The sequence below is a fragment of the Orcinus orca genome, chromosome 7, assembly GCF_937001465.1.
Source record: "Orcinus orca chromosome 7, mOrcOrc1.1, whole genome shotgun sequence".
NCBI classification, from domain to species: Eukaryota; Metazoa; Chordata; class Mammalia; order Artiodactyla; family Delphinidae; genus Orcinus; species Orcinus orca.
Window position 1 is genome coordinate 113,723,412 of NC_064565.1, and position 18,132 is coordinate 113,741,543.

General features: G+C 50.5%; 2 protein-coding genes across 2 annotated transcripts in view; one reads left to right on the plus strand and one right to left on the minus strand.

Annotated features, from left to right (window-relative positions):
• The window catches only part of NGEF (neuronal guanine nucleotide exchange factor), a 112,701-nt gene extending 109,284 nt beyond the window's left edge, over window positions 1–3,417 (minus strand). The window contains exon 1 of the mRNA XM_004262576.3: window positions 3,269–3,417. The gene's annotated coding sequence lies outside the window, so the exon portion shown is untranslated. The remainder of the gene's footprint in view (window positions 1–3,268) is intronic.
• Window positions 3,418–13,229: 9,812 nt separating this feature from the next.
• On the plus strand, window positions 13,230–17,066 carry NEU2 (neuraminidase 2). Its single transcript, XM_004262913.3, is given in 5 exon segments — window positions 13,230–13,773; window positions 15,028–15,280; window positions 15,283–15,339; window positions 15,342–15,677; window positions 15,680–17,066. Coding segments are annotated over 5 exon segments (1,131 nt in total). The 5' UTR covers window positions 13,230–13,572; the 3' UTR covers window positions 15,964–17,066.
• The last annotated feature ends 1,066 nt before the right edge of the window (window positions 17,067–18,132 follow it).

An 18,132-nucleotide genomic window follows, 5' to 3' on the forward strand; every position in this document is an offset into this window, starting at 1 on the left:
AATGAAGGTGGGGAGCTTGGGAGGGGGCATGGGCTCTGTCCATCTTATCACATCTTATCACGGTATTTGCGGCACCCTTGCCCTGCTGGTCCAAGGCAAGGGTGCCACAGATACCGACCGGCTGGATGAGGTGTTCTCTGAGGAGACCGTCTGCAAGGAGCACACTGCCGTGGTGGATAGAAACACGGAGATAAGCAGGTCATACAGACTAGCCCGTGGGGTTGCACAATGCTCCCCGAGTCAGCCACCCGAGACCAACCCTTGCCACTTCCGGACAGAGCCTGGGGGTCAAGGTCCTTAGATCCAGCTTGCATGCCTTCCTCATCCCTGCTGGTCCCTGCCCCAGTCGCTCCCAAGCATCTCTGAGCCTTTTAAGGCATGGTCCAAGCTCTTGTCTATTGGAGAGTCTGTGTTTTGAAGGGTTTATTTCTGATAGGAAACATAGTCATTAAATAATAATGCATCAATGTCCCATTCTAAACTCCTCAAAGACCTGGATAATTGATGGTCAGAGCTCCTAACTGTAGGAGACACCATTGCTGGGGCACAAACCTCCTGCCAAAAGTGAAGGTGATGGAGGCAAAGCCAGCTGGTGCTGGAGTGTGGAAGTGAGGCATGGGTGCCCCCTGAGGCATGCTGGCCATGTGGACCCCTGCTGTGATCTCCGGGGATCTTTGGGGTCCAGGCCACATGGGTTGGGGCCACCTCACCACCACCTTCCCTCTGCTCTAGCAAACCTGCTCCATCAGCATCCTTTAAACAGGCCTCCTGCTTCCCCAGGTCCTTGCCTCTGCTTCCACCATCACCAGGCCCTGTGGGGCTCCTGTTTCACCTTGTTGAAACCCTGCTGTCCTTTCCCTGGGAATGTGCTCTCTGTAAAAGAGTGCTATTTAAAGAACTTGCAACATTCAATTGGGGTTAAGTGCGAAAAAATTAATACCTTATTTTCCAAGTTAGGGAGACTTACTTCATAATACATAAAACTCTACTCATCAGCTCTTCTCCTCTTGTAAAATAATTAAGAAGTGATGTTAGCTTGTTTAGTGATGCTCAGTTCAAAGGCCACCTCCTCCATGCAGGCCTTCCTGATATCCCTCTAATGATCCTCATTTTTTTTCCATTCCAAAGGTGAGGTCAATTAAGGTAGACACCTTACCTGCCCCAGGTGCTCGGGGATTATTTGTTGAAAGAACAAAGGAAGGACTTTTGTCTTTCTCTGGGGATGCTTGGGTAACCTTAGAGCAGCAGTGCTGACACCTACTTAGGGTGGCAGTGGGCTCACGGACATGGGGAAAGGACCCGTCCCGGCAGATGGGCTGTCTGATGCAGGACTGGCGGGCTCGCTAACTGCTGAGACAAACAGTGGCTACAGCGTCCACGGTGGAGCAAGCAGGGCGAGGCAGCTAGATCTGGCCTCCTCCTCTGAGCCTCTGGTCTGGTTCGTCCACTAGTGTAAGCTTCCTGGGCTACCCTTGCAGAGGTCAGAGAGGTCTACGGACAAGTTCTTAAAGCAGTGGTCTTCCTCCATCTCTGGTCACTGTCATTAGCATGACCCCCTGCCTTTCCCGTGGGGAGCCCTTCCAAGAGAGGGTTTTCAAGACAATTTGGACTCCAGGAAGGGGTGGAATTGAGGGTGGCATCAAGGAAGATGGTCTATTGTTTGTTTTCGCGGACCAGAAAGCTTGAGACACCCCTGGAGACCCCGATTTCTACTGCTGCAGGGTTAAACAATGCCAAGGGCAGCCAGGACAGGAGTGAAAAGGGAAGAGAAAATTTGAGTGCAAAAGCGGAGAGGGAGAAGGGGAGGGGAGGACAAAGATGTGATGGGGGGGCGGGGGCGTTGGGACATTCCCACCAGCCGTCTTACTGTGTTAACATAAGCATTTTTCCAATTACCATTGTCAGAACTTGGCAGAACTGTCAGAAGTATAGGAATCTGCAAGTCCCAGTGCTGTTTAGCCAGGGACTGTGTGAACATCCCAAATTTTATTTTATTTTATTAATTTTTTGTTTTGCTAGTGCAACTGATACAATAGATCTTTTCTAAAAATTGAAGTATAGTTGATTTACAATGTTGTGTTAGTTTCAGGTATACAGCAAAGTGATTCAGTTAAACATACATTTCTTTTTTCAGGTTCTTTTCCCTTATAGGTTATTATAAAATATTGAGTATAGTTCCCTGTGCTATACAGTAGGTCCTTGTTGGTTATCCATTTTAAATATAGTAGTTATATATATAACTACTAATATATGTTAATCCCAAACTCCTAATTTATCCCTCCCCCTCTTCCTCTTTGGTAATCATAAGTTTGTTTCCTATGTCTGTGCATCTATTTCTGTTTTGTATATACGTTCATTTATATCTTTTTTTTAAGATTCCACATATAAGTGATATCATATGATAATTGTCTTTCTGTCTGGCTTACTTCACAAGTATGATAATCTCATGATCCGTCCATATTGCTGCAAATGAACAAACTTTAAATCAAGGTCGAAAAGAACAACCTACCTTTGCCACATCCAAGAAAACTGTGTCCCCAGACATTTGTATCGCACCAGGCTTTGGCTTGAGGCCAGATGGCGGTGCAAGTCCAGAAGGTTGAGAGGGTGACGCTCTCTGAGACAGGACCCAGAGCAGCAGTGCAGTGGGCTGTCACTTCACCACTGTGACTTCCGTTCCCCAGGGGTGCTTTCTGACCCTGAGATTTGAGCCACGGGCACCTAGTAATCTCAGTTTGTTTAGCACTTCACAGTTTACGTGTACATTTATTTTTTAGGGCTGGAGCCATAGGCGTGTGTCCTGTGCAGTCATACAGGGCCCTGCCCTTAGAAGGACCCCTCACTTAGTTTAACGCTCTGCTGTTGCAGTTCTTAATAATTCTAAAATTCTTCATTCTTGAAATTCTTAATAATTTTTGAACAAGGGGCCTTATTCATTTTGCATGGGGCCCTGCCACTTCTGTAGCCAGTCCTGTTCATTATCTCACTTGCTCCTGGAGCCTTCACGGGAGAGGAGCCTGGAAGGAATCATTACCCCAATTCACAGATGGTGAAACTGAGTCCCGGAGGGGAGAGTGATGAAGCTAAGATGAGTGAGATCCAGGGCTGTTTCCTCTCCTGAATCTCTTTCTCAGTGAAGGGGGGAGTGGGGTTGCCTCTCCCTTCACACCCCTGCCTGGGGTCTTCCCTATGCGGCCCGGGCCACACCTTGGACCATTATCTCATTTCATCTCATTTCATTAAAAAAATACTAAAACCATTTGCTCACCTGTCAGTGAAGAGCTCCTGGGGGTTGGAGACCCCTGGAGGGCTCTCGCTGTCCTGTCCTGTGTCCTGTCGGGGTTCTCAGAGCAGGCCGGTGTGCTTGGAAGCCCTCTTTTCCATTCCAGAGACCCGCAGCCAGAGGCTTCGTCCTCTCCTGGAAAAGGCTCCCTGGGAAACATTCCTGACCTTCAGACCCGCCTGGCTCAGCGCTGGCCCCGTGCCCGTGACAATCATTTCCTGGCTGGGTGTTTAGCTTCCTGGATCCCATGGGCCCAGCCAGGGTGGTGGCTGCACACCTGGCCCAGAGGCCGTGCAGGAGGAAAAGCGCTGCTCAGAGCGAAGGTGCAGGGTAAGCCCGGCGGCCCCTTGAGACTTGGAAAGGGCTTGTGGTCCTCTAGGGCTCCGTTCACTTCTTGCCCATGACATCGTGGCTCAGCTCCATCCCTTCCAGGTATGGGACACTTGCTGCTTTGTGAGGGAACTTGCTCCGTTACTACTACTGTTGTGGTGGTTGTTGTTGCTAATAGCTACCTTCTATTCAGTGACAGGTCCTGGGCTAAGTACTTTCCATAATCGTTTTATGTCATCCTTGTGCTATCTCTATGAGCAGAGAATCATGCCCATTTTAAAGACATAGAAACAGAGGCTCATAGGAGTTGATCATTTTGCCCAAAGCCACACAGCTAGTAAGTTGGGAATCCAGGATTCAAACCCTATCTAATCAGTACCAAAACCTGGGCTCTTAACCACTACCGTCGTTTGTCAAGTTTAATTGCCAGGATGTCCATTTTTATATTAAACTCATATCAGCCACTGTATTAGCTATCTGTTGCTGGCAACAAACTAACCTAAGATGTAGTGGCTTGAAGCAACACACATTTGCTATCTCATAGTTTCTGTGGGTCAGGAATATGGGCTTAGATGAGTTCTCTGCTCAGGGTCCCTCACAGGCTGCGCTCCAGGTGCCAGTGGGATGGGGATCATTTCTCAAAGCTCCACTAGGGAAGGATCTCCCTCCACGTTCACGAGCTTGCTGGCAGCACTCACTTCCTTGTGGACTCTTGGACTGAGGCCCTCAGCTCCTCACTGACTGTTGACCTGAGGCCCCACAAAGGCCTCTTCACTGAGGTAGCTTGTCACCAAGGTGCTCAACAGAGATTCCGGGAAGGTGGAAGTCATCAGCTTTTGTGGTCTCCTCACAGAAGTAACATCCCTTCCCCTTTGCTATATTCTACTCATTGGCAGGAAGTCATCAGGTACAGCCTATACTCAGAGGTAGGGGATTACACAGAGGCATGAATCCTAGGACACAGGGATCGCTGAGGGCCAGCTTTGAAAGCTGTCTACCACAGCCCTCTGATGGCCATGAAAATATGGTTTCAGTGTTGCCTCTGAAAGCCAGATAGACTTGGTTTCTTATCTGTCCATCCATCCATCCACCCACCCACCCACCCATCCACTCACCCATCCACCCACCCGTCCTTCCATCCATCCACACACCCCTTCATTCATTCCACAAACATTTGAGCAGGACACTATAAACCAAACCCCACATTCGGCTCAGAAGTTACCAGCATAAATGCAATTATTTCCTCTTCTCCCCACTGCCCCCGCCTCCAAAGGCCCCCAGTGGAGCTTGTACACGTTCAGGGTTTGGGGGGACCCGCTGAATGCTCTGTTCCTCAGGAGGCTCAGCTCTCTTTGCTTCAACCGCTCCTCATGCGCCACATCCCTGAGATTCCTTATCTCCGGGTTCATTCGCCTGCATCGTCTCATGCCTTTAGGAAACCTATTCTAAGCACCTGCGAAGTGCGCCATGTTATGGTGGCAGGTGCATGCGTGAGTGTGTATGTGTGTGTAGGGTTATATCTGATTTTTTTGGGCTCACTTTCCCCCTGTCTCATTTGTAGTTTTCCTGTCTCCTCTTAGGTCCCGAGGGAGGCCAGGCCCACGGCTTTTTGGAGACACCACTTCGCTGCCATGTATGCACGGAGCTCAGCTCAGAGGCTGCCTACAGTGTGGCAGGCTGTTGGTGGGGGGGCCTGGTGGGGCGAGGGCGGTTGGGCAGGGCAGGAAGCCGTGCCACACTCCCGGGTGGGCAGGGCAAGAGGGGCACAAGGGACACATGGGCCCTGGCTTCACCTGCCTGTGGACTCCGTCTCCCGACCCTGCTTCCCAGGGCCCCGGGCTGGGTGAGCAAACTCTGAGAAGAGGGTCACGGCCTCTGTGGGATTGGTGTCTTGAGGGGCCCAGCAGATGCCTGTAGGAGCTGGAGTTCTAAGTCTTCTATACAGGAGACCATTCATTTTGTACATTTTGGAGCACCTAGCAGGTATAGGTACTGTGCTGGGCCCTGGGGGTACCACTGGAAGCACCTCAAAAGTGAATCTAATTTCTCTTTTCCTCCCCCACTGCATCTCACTGCTTTAGAACAGGCCCCCATCAATTCTCACCTGTACCATTGCCACGATGTCCTTTAAACAGGTCTCCTGGTTTCAGTCTCTCCCAATTACTTCCAGTCCTCCCCACCCCATCCCACTCAATATGCCATGTGAGTCAGCTGACACAGTTCTGAACCTGTCACTTTCCTGCTCAGAAACATTTTACATAACCTCTGTTAATAGTTTCATGCGTATCCTTCCAGAAATGTTCTCTCTATGCATAATCTCTCTCTCTCTCTCTCTCTCTCTCTCTCTCTCTCTCTCTCTCTCTCTCACACACACACACACACACACACCTATATCCTTTGTTTTACTTAGGCTGGACCACAGCACGTACACACTGTTCTGTATCTATTTCTTGGTAGTTTTCCAATTCAGCACACTTTAAATCCTTCACTCTTTTTAAAGATTGTCTACTATTCTGCTATGGGCATATTTTGGGATGAAACTGAGTGTCATAGACTGAACGTTTGTATCCCCATCCCTCCTGCCCAAATTCATAAGTTGAAAACGATCCCCCAGTGTGGTGGTATAGAAGATGGGTCCTCTGGGAGGTGATGAGGTCATGAGGGCTCAGCCTATGAGGGACCTAAATGTCCTTATAAAAGAGACCCCGGAGAGCTCCCTTGCCATTTCCACTATGTAAGATACAGAGAGAAGACATCCATCTCTGAAGCAGGAAGAGGGTTCTCACCAGACACCAAACCTGCCAGCGCCTTGGTCTTGGACTTCCCAGCCTCCAGAACAGTGAGAAGTAAATTTCTGTTGTCTATAAGCCCCTCAGTCTATGGTACGTAGCAGCCTGAATGGACTGAGACACTGAGAAATCCCTTTCAAGAACTGGGATGCCCTTGACCAGAAGCTTTTGTGATATTTTCTGGGTGATAATTTTTGATAGCTCATTCATGGATTTAATAATCTAAGCCATTTATTTGACACTGATTATTATAATTGTGCATTGGCAGAAATTGAATATTCAAGTGTAGTTAGTTTAATTCACTGTAAGTGAATTTCTTTTAGGATTATCTAATAATTTCCCGTGTTCAGTTTGCTGTTGGGAGTGGGGAGAGGAGAGGAATTTAAAAGCTTAAAGTTAAAAAAATTGTTGTGGTTATTTGAAAAATACATTTGAGGTATATAAAGGTGATGGACCAGGTCTGGTCAAGAAAAAGAACTGAGCAGAAGCAGGAATAATTATCATAACATTTATTGACCACCTCTGGGCTAGGTTCCATTCTAAGCACTGTACATGAATTAACTTGTTTAATCATCGCTACAGTTTTATGATGAGGAAGCCCGACATACACAGGTTAAATAGCTTTCCCGAGATCACATGAAATTTCCTAAACACACAGAAGTGCTGGAAAAAATATAAAATCATATATATGTGTAGAAATATATATTTTATCTCAAGAGCAAGAAAGATAAATCCCCAGGTGCCATAAATAAATAGATTATTCTTAGGTCATTCTGTGTCTACCCTGGTGTTATCTTTCTTCAGGGACTGTTATGTGGCCAGGAGATGTGTTTATTTTAATTTAACGACTACGGGGGAATAAGAATCAAAGCCTTTAGACCTGAACACAGCAGGAAGTTTAGAGAGAAATTATGGCTCAGAAGTTGTGTGTATATGTCAATTCCAATCTCCCAGTTTACCCCTCCCCCCTTACCCCCTGGTAAACATAAGTGTGTTTTCTACATCTGTGACTCTATTTCTCTTTTGTAGATAAGTTCATTTGTACCCTTTTTTGAGATTCCACATATAAGCGATATCATATGGTATTTGTCTTTCTCTGTCCGAGTTACTTCTCTCAGTATGACAATCTCTAGGGCCATCCAGAAACGCTCTTGATTCAGGGTTGTAGTAGCAGATGAGGCATACGGTCTGCACTCGTGCAGCTTCGAGTCCACTGTGATTTTTTTTTTTTTTTTTTTGCGGTACGCAGGCCTCTCGCTGTTGTGGCCTCTCCCGTTGCGGAGCACGGGCTCCGGACGCGCAGGCTCAGCGGCCATGGCTCACGGGCCCAGCCGGTCCGCGGCATGTGGGATCTTCCCGGACCGCAGCACAAACCCGCGTCCCCTGCATCGGCAGGCGGACTCTCAAACACTGCGCCACCAGGGAAGCCCCACTGTGATATTTTTGCTCTAATTTTTCAGAAGAGGAAACTCAGGTCCCAAGCGGTCAAGAAGCTGCTCTGCTCACGCAGCTGACCCTGACACAGCCAGCAGAGGAGCTGAGTCCTGCGTGGTTCCAGCGCCTCCTCCTGTGTCCCTGCACTTCCAGACTCACCCAGGCCCTGGGAAGTCTACTTCCCTCTGTGCAGACATTTTGCTCGATGCATCCATTTAAGAGGTGAGCTTGACTCAGGCTGCGTGTGGCTCACTCTGATCCGGCATGACTGTGTAGAGAACTGGACAGATTTAATGAGAGGCAGCATCCTAACTGGGCCGAGGCTGGGTCTGTACACCGACGTCGCCTTGGAGCATGCCAGCAGGTGAGTGGGTGGCAGAGGTCAGGGCCTCCCTTAGGTGTTTATAGGCACAAGCCCGACAGAGGAGACCTCGAGGCTCCAGGTGAGGCTGGAGGAATACGGGGGCTGCATTGTTCTGGAAGCTGGGTTCCCACAACCTCTGCTCACATCCCCGACTTCCAGCCCAGGCCCCAGGATCCAACCTGGAATACACGCCTTGAGGTACAGCTTCTCACTTCTCAGAGAGTTGACCTGCCTGTTTCTTTGTTGGCATGAACAAGAGTTCTTCCGTACCAGGTAGTTACGGAGTGATGGAGCGACGTTCGGGGATGCCTCGGACAATGGCAGTTTTCTGTCCCCTCAAGCCCCTGATGTGGCACCCGCTCTGTTCTTGGGGTGTCCAGGGGACGCATGTGTGGAGAAGGCTCAGCTCAGGAGAGCTCCTAATTCTGCCCTCAAGGTATTGCTGGTCTGAACTTCCAGAAGGGTGCTCAGTGGTCTTGTGCTGGTGTGGGTGTCGAGAGAGCTCCTCTCAGCTTGGGGTGGGAATCCCAGCTAGCTGGGCCCGAGGGGAGTTGTTGAACCCTCTGGAAATGGGGTTTTCTTGGGACGAGGCTGCTTGCTCTGCTGGTGCTGTGGGCAGACTAGATGCCCACAGCTGCCTGCTCTTTGGAGAGAGGCATGATTTCAGCGTGGTAGCCAACAGGCAAATGCTGTACCCCAAACTGACCCAAGGGCAAGGGTTTTCCTCTGGGAAGGCTGCAGTGTGCCTCTCTCCTGCTCCCCAGGTGTACTGGCTCGCGTTGCTGTGGGCTCCCAGAACAGGGCAGGGACCACCAGGGTTTAGCTGTGTACCTGTCTTCTGGCACACATGAGGAACTCAATACAGATTTGTAAGCTGCCAAAGCGTCTTCCTAACGTGGGCAGGTGAATGCTGACAACAGAGCCCCTCTGCTCCCAGCAGGAGACGGGCAAAAGCAGGGACCCTCCACTGCCTGCCTTTTTCGGAGGAAGCCTTTCAGCCCTCCGAGTCCCGGCTGCGGGTCTTGTGGCGTGTGGTCCCGGTGGTTACGGGCGTGGGTTCTGGAATCTGGCGGGTGCGGGCTCAGATCCACCCGTCTCCACCACCGACCCCAGGAAGCCATCCACCGCCTCCCTGACCCATTCCTCAGCTTCCCTGCTTCTGAGACGGCAGCGCTAAAGCCGGCCTCGTGGGCTGTGTGGAGATAAGGGAGCTTCCTTTGATGAGCTGCTTCACTCTGGACTCAGCGCCCACAAGACCGCAAACCATGGCAGCCCTGGTAGCCTCAGGCAGGACTCGCTGAGACCGCTGCTGCTCAGCTACTTTTGACCTACGGGAAACAGCAGTTTCTTTCTTTCTTTTTCATTTTTTTTAACATCTTTATTGGAGTATAATTGCTTTACAATGGTGTGTTGGTTTCTGCTTTATAGCAAAGTGAATCAGCTATACATATACATATATCCCCATATCTCTTCCCTCTTGCGTCTCCCTCCCACCCTCCCTATCCCACCTCTCCAGGCGGTCACAGAGCACCGAGCTGACCTCCCTGTGCTACGCGACTGCTTCCCACTAGCTATCTATTCTACATTAGGTAGTGCATATATGTCGATGCTGCTCTCACTTCATCCCAGCTTACCCTTCCCCCGCCCCATGTCTTCAAGTCCATTCTCTATGTCTACGTCTTTATTCCTGCCCTGCCACTAGGTTCATCAGTACCATTTTTTTTTTTAACATCTTTATCGGAGTATAATTTCTTTACAATGGTGTGTTAGTTTCTGCTTTATAACAAAGTGAATCAGCTATACATATACATATATCCCCATATCTCCTCCCTCTTGGGTCTCCCTCCCACCCTCCCTATCCCACCCCTCCAGGCAGTCACACAGCACCGAGCTGATCTCCCTGCGCTACGCGGCTGCTTCCCACTAGCTCTCTGCCTTACGTTTGGTAGTGAGAGGGTGGCATGTACTTATATATACTACGAACGGCAGTTTCTTGAAGTTCAACCCGACCCTGTCTTCTCTCCGACTGTTTTATGCTGGCGGGTGAGACCGGGTTGTGCTGAGGGCTTTCCCCTCCCCCAGGACTCAGGTCCCAGCTCAACCTCCTCCCTGGAGATGGAGGGGCCAGCATGGCAACCCTTATAGCTTCCTTCTTGCCAGGTGGAGAGACACAACCCAGGGAGGTGGGTTTTTACCCAAAGATACACACCTGGTAGGAGTGAACCTAGGACCAGAATTCGAAGTTTTTGACTCCTAATTCAGTTCTCTTTCCACTAAGCCAGTCTGAGGCCGCTGCCAGTTTGGAGCCAGAGCTGGGTCCAGTGGGCCAACTACTTAAATGTGGTGTCAAAGCATCACTGGAAATGTAATGAGGTTCAGGAAGATGGCATTTTCCAGAACTCCTCTCGGAGACAGTATTGCACGGGGTTAGAAGTGTTTTTTAGCTCCAGCTTGGACACTGAAGGGTTGGGTGAACTCAGTTCTCTCATCTGTACAATGGGATAATAATAGTGTCTACATCACGGGGGTGTCGTGGGGATTAAATGAATAAGTATTTGTAATTTGTATTGTAAATAATACAGTTTGTAAATACAATTTACAGAACATTTTAAAAAGTATTGTAGGGTATTTAAAGAGTGTCCAGCACTTTGTAAGAGCCGCTTAAATGTTTGCTGTTATTATTATGAAGATATTTGGGATTGGTGCTGCTAATGGGTGTGCGACTTTGGGCCAGTGCTGAGTTCCTGAGGATAAAGAACAGTCTTTAAGCGGACGCTGAGGGCCCCTTTTTCTTCCCCAGCCCCCGTCCTGTGCCGGCTTTGGCTCTAAATACACACATGACAAATACTTACTAGCAGCCCACAGGGTTGGGGTTAGCGTGTGTCCACAGCTTTCCTCCTCCACGCCAACATCTCTTCCTCAGGGGCATCGTTGTCAGCCTCACGGGTTTTACAGAGCAGGGCATTTGTGGGCATTTGTGAGGTCAAGTAAGGCCATCCTTGTCAGGTGCTCGGACAGGTCCCAGCCCTAGTGACCACTATTTGGTTTGGGGCAATAATAGTAACCCCACCCATCCCCATTAGAACACAGACTCCACAAGGCCAGGGATCTATGTTTATTCACAAAGCATCCCACGTTCCTAGAACAATGCAATGCACAAGGTAAGAACACGATAAATTTCTGCAATATGAATGAATAAATTTCTCCCCATCCTAAAGGAGATTAGAGTCTAAAAGAGAAATCCAGAAAACAGTCACAGACTCTGTGGAAATCAATTCAGCCTATTTTAAACGGGGACATTCTCAAGTCCTCCCTAATTTGCCCTCCCAACCCTATTAATTTTACTGCTTCCCATCTCTAGGAGCTGAGCTCCTCTTTCAGTGGTCACTGTCTCTGCTCCACCCAGGCTTTTATTTTATCTCACTTGGAAAATTGCAACAGACTCACCTTCTGTCCCCTTGTACCCTGAAGCCAAAAGAAAGACTTCCTCAAAAGCTGATCAAGTGAGATCACCACTCCCTTGCCTACAGGAGTTTGAAATCTTCCCATTACCTCCAGGCTAAAGTCCAGCTCCAATGGCCAATAAGCCCATGCAAGGATGCCCAACATCATTAGTCATCATTGCACCAAATGCCAATCAAAACCGCAGTCAGATACCACTTCACGCCCACTGGCATGGCTATTATCAAAAAAGACACAATAACCAGTGTTGATGAGGATGTGGGGGGATTAGAACCTTAATACATTGCTCGTAGGAATGTAAAACGGTGCAGCTGATGTGGAAACGGTCTGGTAGCTCCTCAAAAAGTTTAAAAAAAAAAAAAAGTTAAATATAGAATTACCATATGACCCAGCATTTCTACTCCTAGGTAAATACCCAAGAGCTTAAACAAACCCTTGATGAATTTTCTAGAGGACACTGTTGAACGGCACCTTTCTCCCTGATTTTTATTTCTACTTTTAATATATCTTTCATAACAGAATGTCAACTTAGCCACTGCTATGTCTTCCAAGCCCTGTTTTCTTGGACTGCCCTTTACCGGTCTAGATTTTATCATGAAGACTTAGTTCTTCCACCCGTGTTTAGGCAATCACATATTTTTACATTGTCCAAACAATAATATTCATAATGGATTGAGTAAAATACTGATAGATTACATTTCTTTCTCAAAAATGTTAAATTAAGTTTTAAACAGATAATATACGTACATGGTAGGGAAAAGGCAAGCAGTTGGAAAGGGTGTACAGAGGAGAAGCTGTGTGACTCTTAGAGCTCACCTTGCTTTCTACTTTCCCTCCCCAAGCTCGCGTTGGAGGTGGGGCTCCGCAGGAAGCAGGCTCTGACGCAGGTGGTTTGTAGGGTCAGTGCTGTGCAAAGGAAGGGAGGGCTGTGGGAGGGGCAGATGGAGAAGCTGGGCCGCGGGCCCCAGGGAAGCCTCAGCTGAGCCCACAGGGAACCCTGGAGCTGGGACCCTTCAGAGCATCTGAGTTAGGACAAGGGGACCGGGTCTTTATATTCTGGGCAGGCCAGTCTTCAGATACAGTGCTTTCTGGGGTATGACCAGGAGGAGGAAGTTCTTTTCAGCCCCCTGAAGGGGACCCATGTGGCCCAGCACAGAGTCCACTGTCATGCACGGTCACCAAGTTACCTCCAGCCCTTGCCACCCTTTTTGGCCAAATGCTTGTTTTTCATTTTTATTTCCTTGTAGCTCTGGAGGATCCTCTGCGTCTGGGTGAGCCCTGTCACCCAGGGCCTCCCTGTTCCATTCCCATCGCCCTGTCCCTGCCTCAGGGGTGGAGTCCACATGTGGGACACAGCTGGGCCTTAGCCTCAGGCAGCCTGGGAGGAGAACCTTAAGAATCAAGGTTTCCCCCCACTACCCTTTAATTTTTTTTTTCTAAGACAAATTTCTAGCGCTCTGGAGTTATAAAAAGCTCCCATGTGTCATTTTCTGACAGTTGGACAGCTGCAGAACGTCGCTCGGCAAGCCCTCCCACCCCACCCGGGGCTCGGTGTTTGGTTGATGGGTTTGCCAAAAACAGCTGCAGGTTATCACAAATCTGTTATAAGGAGGTTTGTCAACTTGTAAGAAAAATACAACACAAAACACTCTTTTCCAAATACCCGCTCCTAACGTCTCAGGGACAGAGGTGTTGCCAAACTCCGTGGGAGGCACGTGAGGGTTGGTAAACAGGGGCTTGGAGTGCAATAAAGGGGTATGAACCCTGTGTGGGAGGAGGACAGGCCACCCAGCATCAGTCAGCTTACCTGTGAGGTGAGCTCCACCTGCCCCGGAGGGCGGCTCTGGCCCCATCTCAGGATGTGACTGCAGGGGACTCATCTCCTCTTCCCGCACCCTCCTTCAAGCCCCATGGCGTCCTGCCCCATCCTGCAGAGGGAGAGAGTGTTCCAGTTGGGAGCCCATGCCTACAGGATCCCCGCTCTGCTCTACCTGCCTCAGCAGAAGACCCTGCTGGCCTTTGCAGAAGAGCGGACAAGCGAGAAGGATGAGCACGCGAAGCTAATTGTCCTGCTCAAGGGAAGCTACAACGCGTCCACCCACCAGGTCCGGGTAAGGCAGGAAGTGGCTGTGATTGCTCTGCTGGGAATACGGAGACCAGCTCATCCCTAGATGGCTGAGGTCTAGGGGACAGAGGGACCCAGGGAACCATCAAGGATGGGACAGAGAAGGTATCCCCAAGTGATCGCCCGGATCTCACATGGGTTCTCTCTGAACAAGTCCGGTTCGCCTGGCTGCATCTGTTTCATTACAAGTCAGTCAGGGAAACTGATTTTTGAAAGGTTTCCCTACATCCTTGAGAACCTGAGGGAGGACTAGTTCAGCATCACATAACTGGGAGGGAGTTGATCCTTTGAGTAAAATTAACCTGGGGTGGGTTGTTGGGGTGATGGCTTGCGTCCTGAAGTTCCAGCATGTAGATCGAGTAATTCTGATGAACACCCAAGGCTGGCTTTTCACATATGAAGGGTTTAATATCATTATTATCTTTACTTTGTGGTCATTATGTCCTTGTAGTTGTTTAGAGCATGGGTTTGAAGCAGATGGACCTGTGTTCAAAGTCCTGGTTCTACCGCTTACCAGAAGTACGGCCTTGGGCAGCTCATCTACCTTATCTAAGCCTCTCGCTCTATAGATGTAAGATGGAGATCGTAATACCTGTCCCCCAGGAGCTAGAGGTTAGGGTTAGATGAGACTATGGACATTAGACTCTTGGCACGGTGTCTGTCCTGAGAAACACTCACTGGGGGATAGCTATTAACGAATAGGGATAGACAGCAGAGCTGCAGCATCTATGACATACGCCCGGGGACTATGGAAGCTCACTGTGAGTCCTAGCATCATGGTGCTGCCCCCTCCTAGGCTACATTAATAGAGGTTGGTGTATAGAAGGTGGGAGGCGATTGTCCTATTCTATCACACACAGGCAGAATATTGTAGTTATTACCAGGGCTTTACTTTTCAAGAATGGGAAGCTGGACTGAGCTGGTAAGTTGAAGGAGCTGGGATGGAGCTGCGAACGGCTGGTGCCAGAATCCTCTTTGTACTTGAGATCTAGTACATCATAGGCGCCCTGGATGTATGTTGGTGGGATTGGGTAGGGTTGGGCTGTCTCGGAGGGAGTGAAGCGGAGCCCTGGGTCCCGCTCTGGGAGGTGTTGTGAGGGTGAATAAGCGCTGGACCAAGGGCTCTCCTCCATGACCCTTGATCCTAACCCCATGAGACACACCGCCCCCCAGAGTGCAGCCTCTGTCACTGTCACTGGCCGTTTCCAAGCTGTGCTTCTCCTTCTCTCCTCACTTGCAGTGGCATGCACAGGAGGCGGTGGCCCAAGCCCAGATGGAGGGCCACCGCCCCATGAACCCAAGCCCCCTGTACGACGAGAAGACAGGGACCGTTTTCCTCTTCTTCATTGCCGTCCTTGGGCAGGTGTCCGAGCACCACCAGCTTCACACCAGGGTCAACGTGACACGGCTGTGCCAGGTCACCAGCACCGACCACAGGAGGTCCTGGAGCCCCGTCAGGGACATCATGGACTCTGTCATTGGCCCGGCCCACAAGGATGGGGCACTTTCGCGGTGGGCCCGGGACACTGTCTCCAGCTGCACAACCCGACGCAGAGCTGGTGCTCCCAGCCTACACTTACTGCACCCGTCCCGCCCTGCAGGCGCCTACCCCTTCCGCCTTCTGCCTGGTCAGCCACAACCACGGGAACACGTGGGCGAGAGGGAAATTCGTGGCCTGGGACACCCTGGAGTGCCAGGTGGCCCAAGTTGGGGATGCAAAACGGAGGCTTGTGTACCTGAACGCGAGAAGCCCCCTCCGAGCCAGGGTCCAGGTCCAGAGCGCCAACGACGGGCTCGATTTCGGGGAGACCCAGCCAGTGCAGAAGCTCGTGGAGCCTCCCCACGGCTGCCAAGGGAGCATCATTGGCTTCCCCAGCCCCCGTGCGGGATCAGAATCCCAGACCGGTGACTGCTCTACACGCACCCGACTGACCCACGGGGGAGAGCCAACCTGGGCGTGTACCTCAACTGACAGCCCCCTGCACCCTAGGCCTGGTCGGAGCCCCCCCTGCAGACCCCGGGCAGCTGCGCTTACTCAGACCTCCAGAGAATGGGCGCCGGCCCCAATGGGTCACCCCAGTTTGGGTGTCTGTACGAATCGGATGATTACGAGGAGATCGTCTTTGTCATGTTCACCCTGAAACAGGTCTTCCCAGCTGAATTTTTGCTGCAGTGAGCCCGCTGTGTACTGCCCAAGAGGGCTCTCCCCACCGAGAGGCTGGCCGTTTCCTTCCTCCCAGTGCCCTCTGGACCTGGGAGGCTGCCTCTCTGTTCCCTTTGTCGAAGGTGTGCAAGTGCAAGTCTGTCTCTGGGCTCCTTTCCGCCTGCACTGTCTCAGCCTTCCCAGAGGATTCTATTTGCAGCCCAGAAACTGAAGGAACCTGGCCTCCTGGAGCCCCTTGGTTCAGCCTGCCTGCTCCCCCCAGCCCAGGTTTTCTGCAGGTCTTGATAAGTTAACTAGTCCAGCCCGTTTCCTCTTAGCAAATGCTCATCAGGTTCCTGGGCAAAGGCTGGGACAAAGCTGTAAATTAGCAAAGATGTGTGCGTATGTTTGTGTGCATGTGCGTACGTTTGTGTGCGTGTGCGTATGTCTGTGTGCGTGTGCGTATGTTTGTGTGCGTGTGCGTATGTTTGTGTGCATGTGTGTCTGTCTGTCCATGTCTCTGTGCGTGTCCTCAATGCTTTAGAGCAGGTAGCATGGGCAACAGCACTGCAGGGGGGTAAGGCAGAGCCTAGGAAAAGTAAGCTGGCTTAGGTTGTTGTGTTAGTTTCCCAGGGCTGCTGTAACAAAGTACCACCCATTTAGTGGCTTAAAACAACAGAAATTTACTCTCTCACAGTTCTGGAGGCTAGAAGTCCAAAATCAAGGTGTGCTCCCTCCCGAGGCTCTAGGGGAGAGTGCTTCCTGGCCTCTTCCAGATTCTGGTGGCCCCAGGCCTCCCCTGGCTCGTGGCTGCATCACTTTCATGTCTGCCTCCGTCTTCTCACGGCTTTCTCTTCCTCCCTCCCTGCTTCCTCTTCTGTATCTTTTAAGGACACTTGTCATTGGATTTAGTGCCCACCTGGATAATCCAGGGTGATCTAGGATAATCCTTCACTTAATTACATCAGCAAAGACTCTTTTCCAAATTATGTCACATTCACAGGCTCTGGGGTAGGACATGGATGTATCTTTGGGGGCCGCCACTCTACCCACTACAGTCATCGTAAGTTATTCTTCTATAGGTGATGTGGCTAAAGGTAGGAACGAAATTCCAATGAATCAGGTAATTCAGAAGAATGGAGAGGGAGGGAGGGGGTGGGCTGTTGGATGTGTGATTGGGGCGCAGAGCTGCTCTGGGGCACCCAGTCTTTGGGGGTGACATGTAGGTCACCATGTGGAGGCTAAGAGGGAAGGGGGTTCTGGGTTGTATAGTCCTTGCCGTGGAGAAAGAGCGGGAGAAGGCTACTTCCAGGTTGTCCTGAGGTGACAACCTGAGACAGGGCCCCTCCTGTGTGGAGGAGGCTGACTCTTGTCTGACCTCCGGGGTCTTCAGGGGCCTTTGTTGCTTGTCCTTGTGGTAGAGTGGACTTGCGCTCCGCCCCCATCAGAGCTCTTTTACTGATGAGAGCAGTCTAACGGTTTGATGACGGGGGATCAGTGACAGCGCCTGTGGGTTCTTACGGCCGAGCCGTGTCTCCGTGAGGCCAGGCAGTGGTTAGATGGATTGTTCGCAGCGTGGGGAGCTGGAGATGTGGCTTTAGTTCTGGGTGTGGCTCCCGCACTGGCCTCCTAGTGCTGCCTCATTGTGTAGGATTTGAAGAAATCCAGCTGTAAGGATGAGGAATTAGGGCCTGGTCATTGCTGGGATGGAAAGTTAGGCCCCTCTGTTTGGGGGATGCCCTCCTGGTGGCTTCCAAACCCTAGAAAGGGAGCTGTTAAGTGGGGGGCTGAGGCCAAATTAGGAGAGTGAGGAGAGGGCTTGCAAACCAGGGGCAGGGCACCCTCAAGAAGTTTGGGGGGGGTGGGCAGCCACATAGTGTAGTATCCCAACTGGGACACTTTTGAGAGTGAAAGGATGATGCTATTAATAGTTATACCAAGACAATGGGCATTAACCAGGACTGTACCAGGCACACCAGAGGTTTAAGAGGGAAAGACCCACTAAAAATTGTGCCAGGGTTGACCTCTGTTGATTATCCTGGAAGAGCCAATCATCTGTTAAGGTCTTGAGATGAAGCAGGAATCAGATAAGGCATCTGGCTACTGCCAAGCGAAGCATCGCTCTCTTAAACTCTCTCCTTTCACAGAGGTCAGTGGGTCTCAAATCCAACTGCTTATTAGAATTCCCTGGGGAGGGACTTC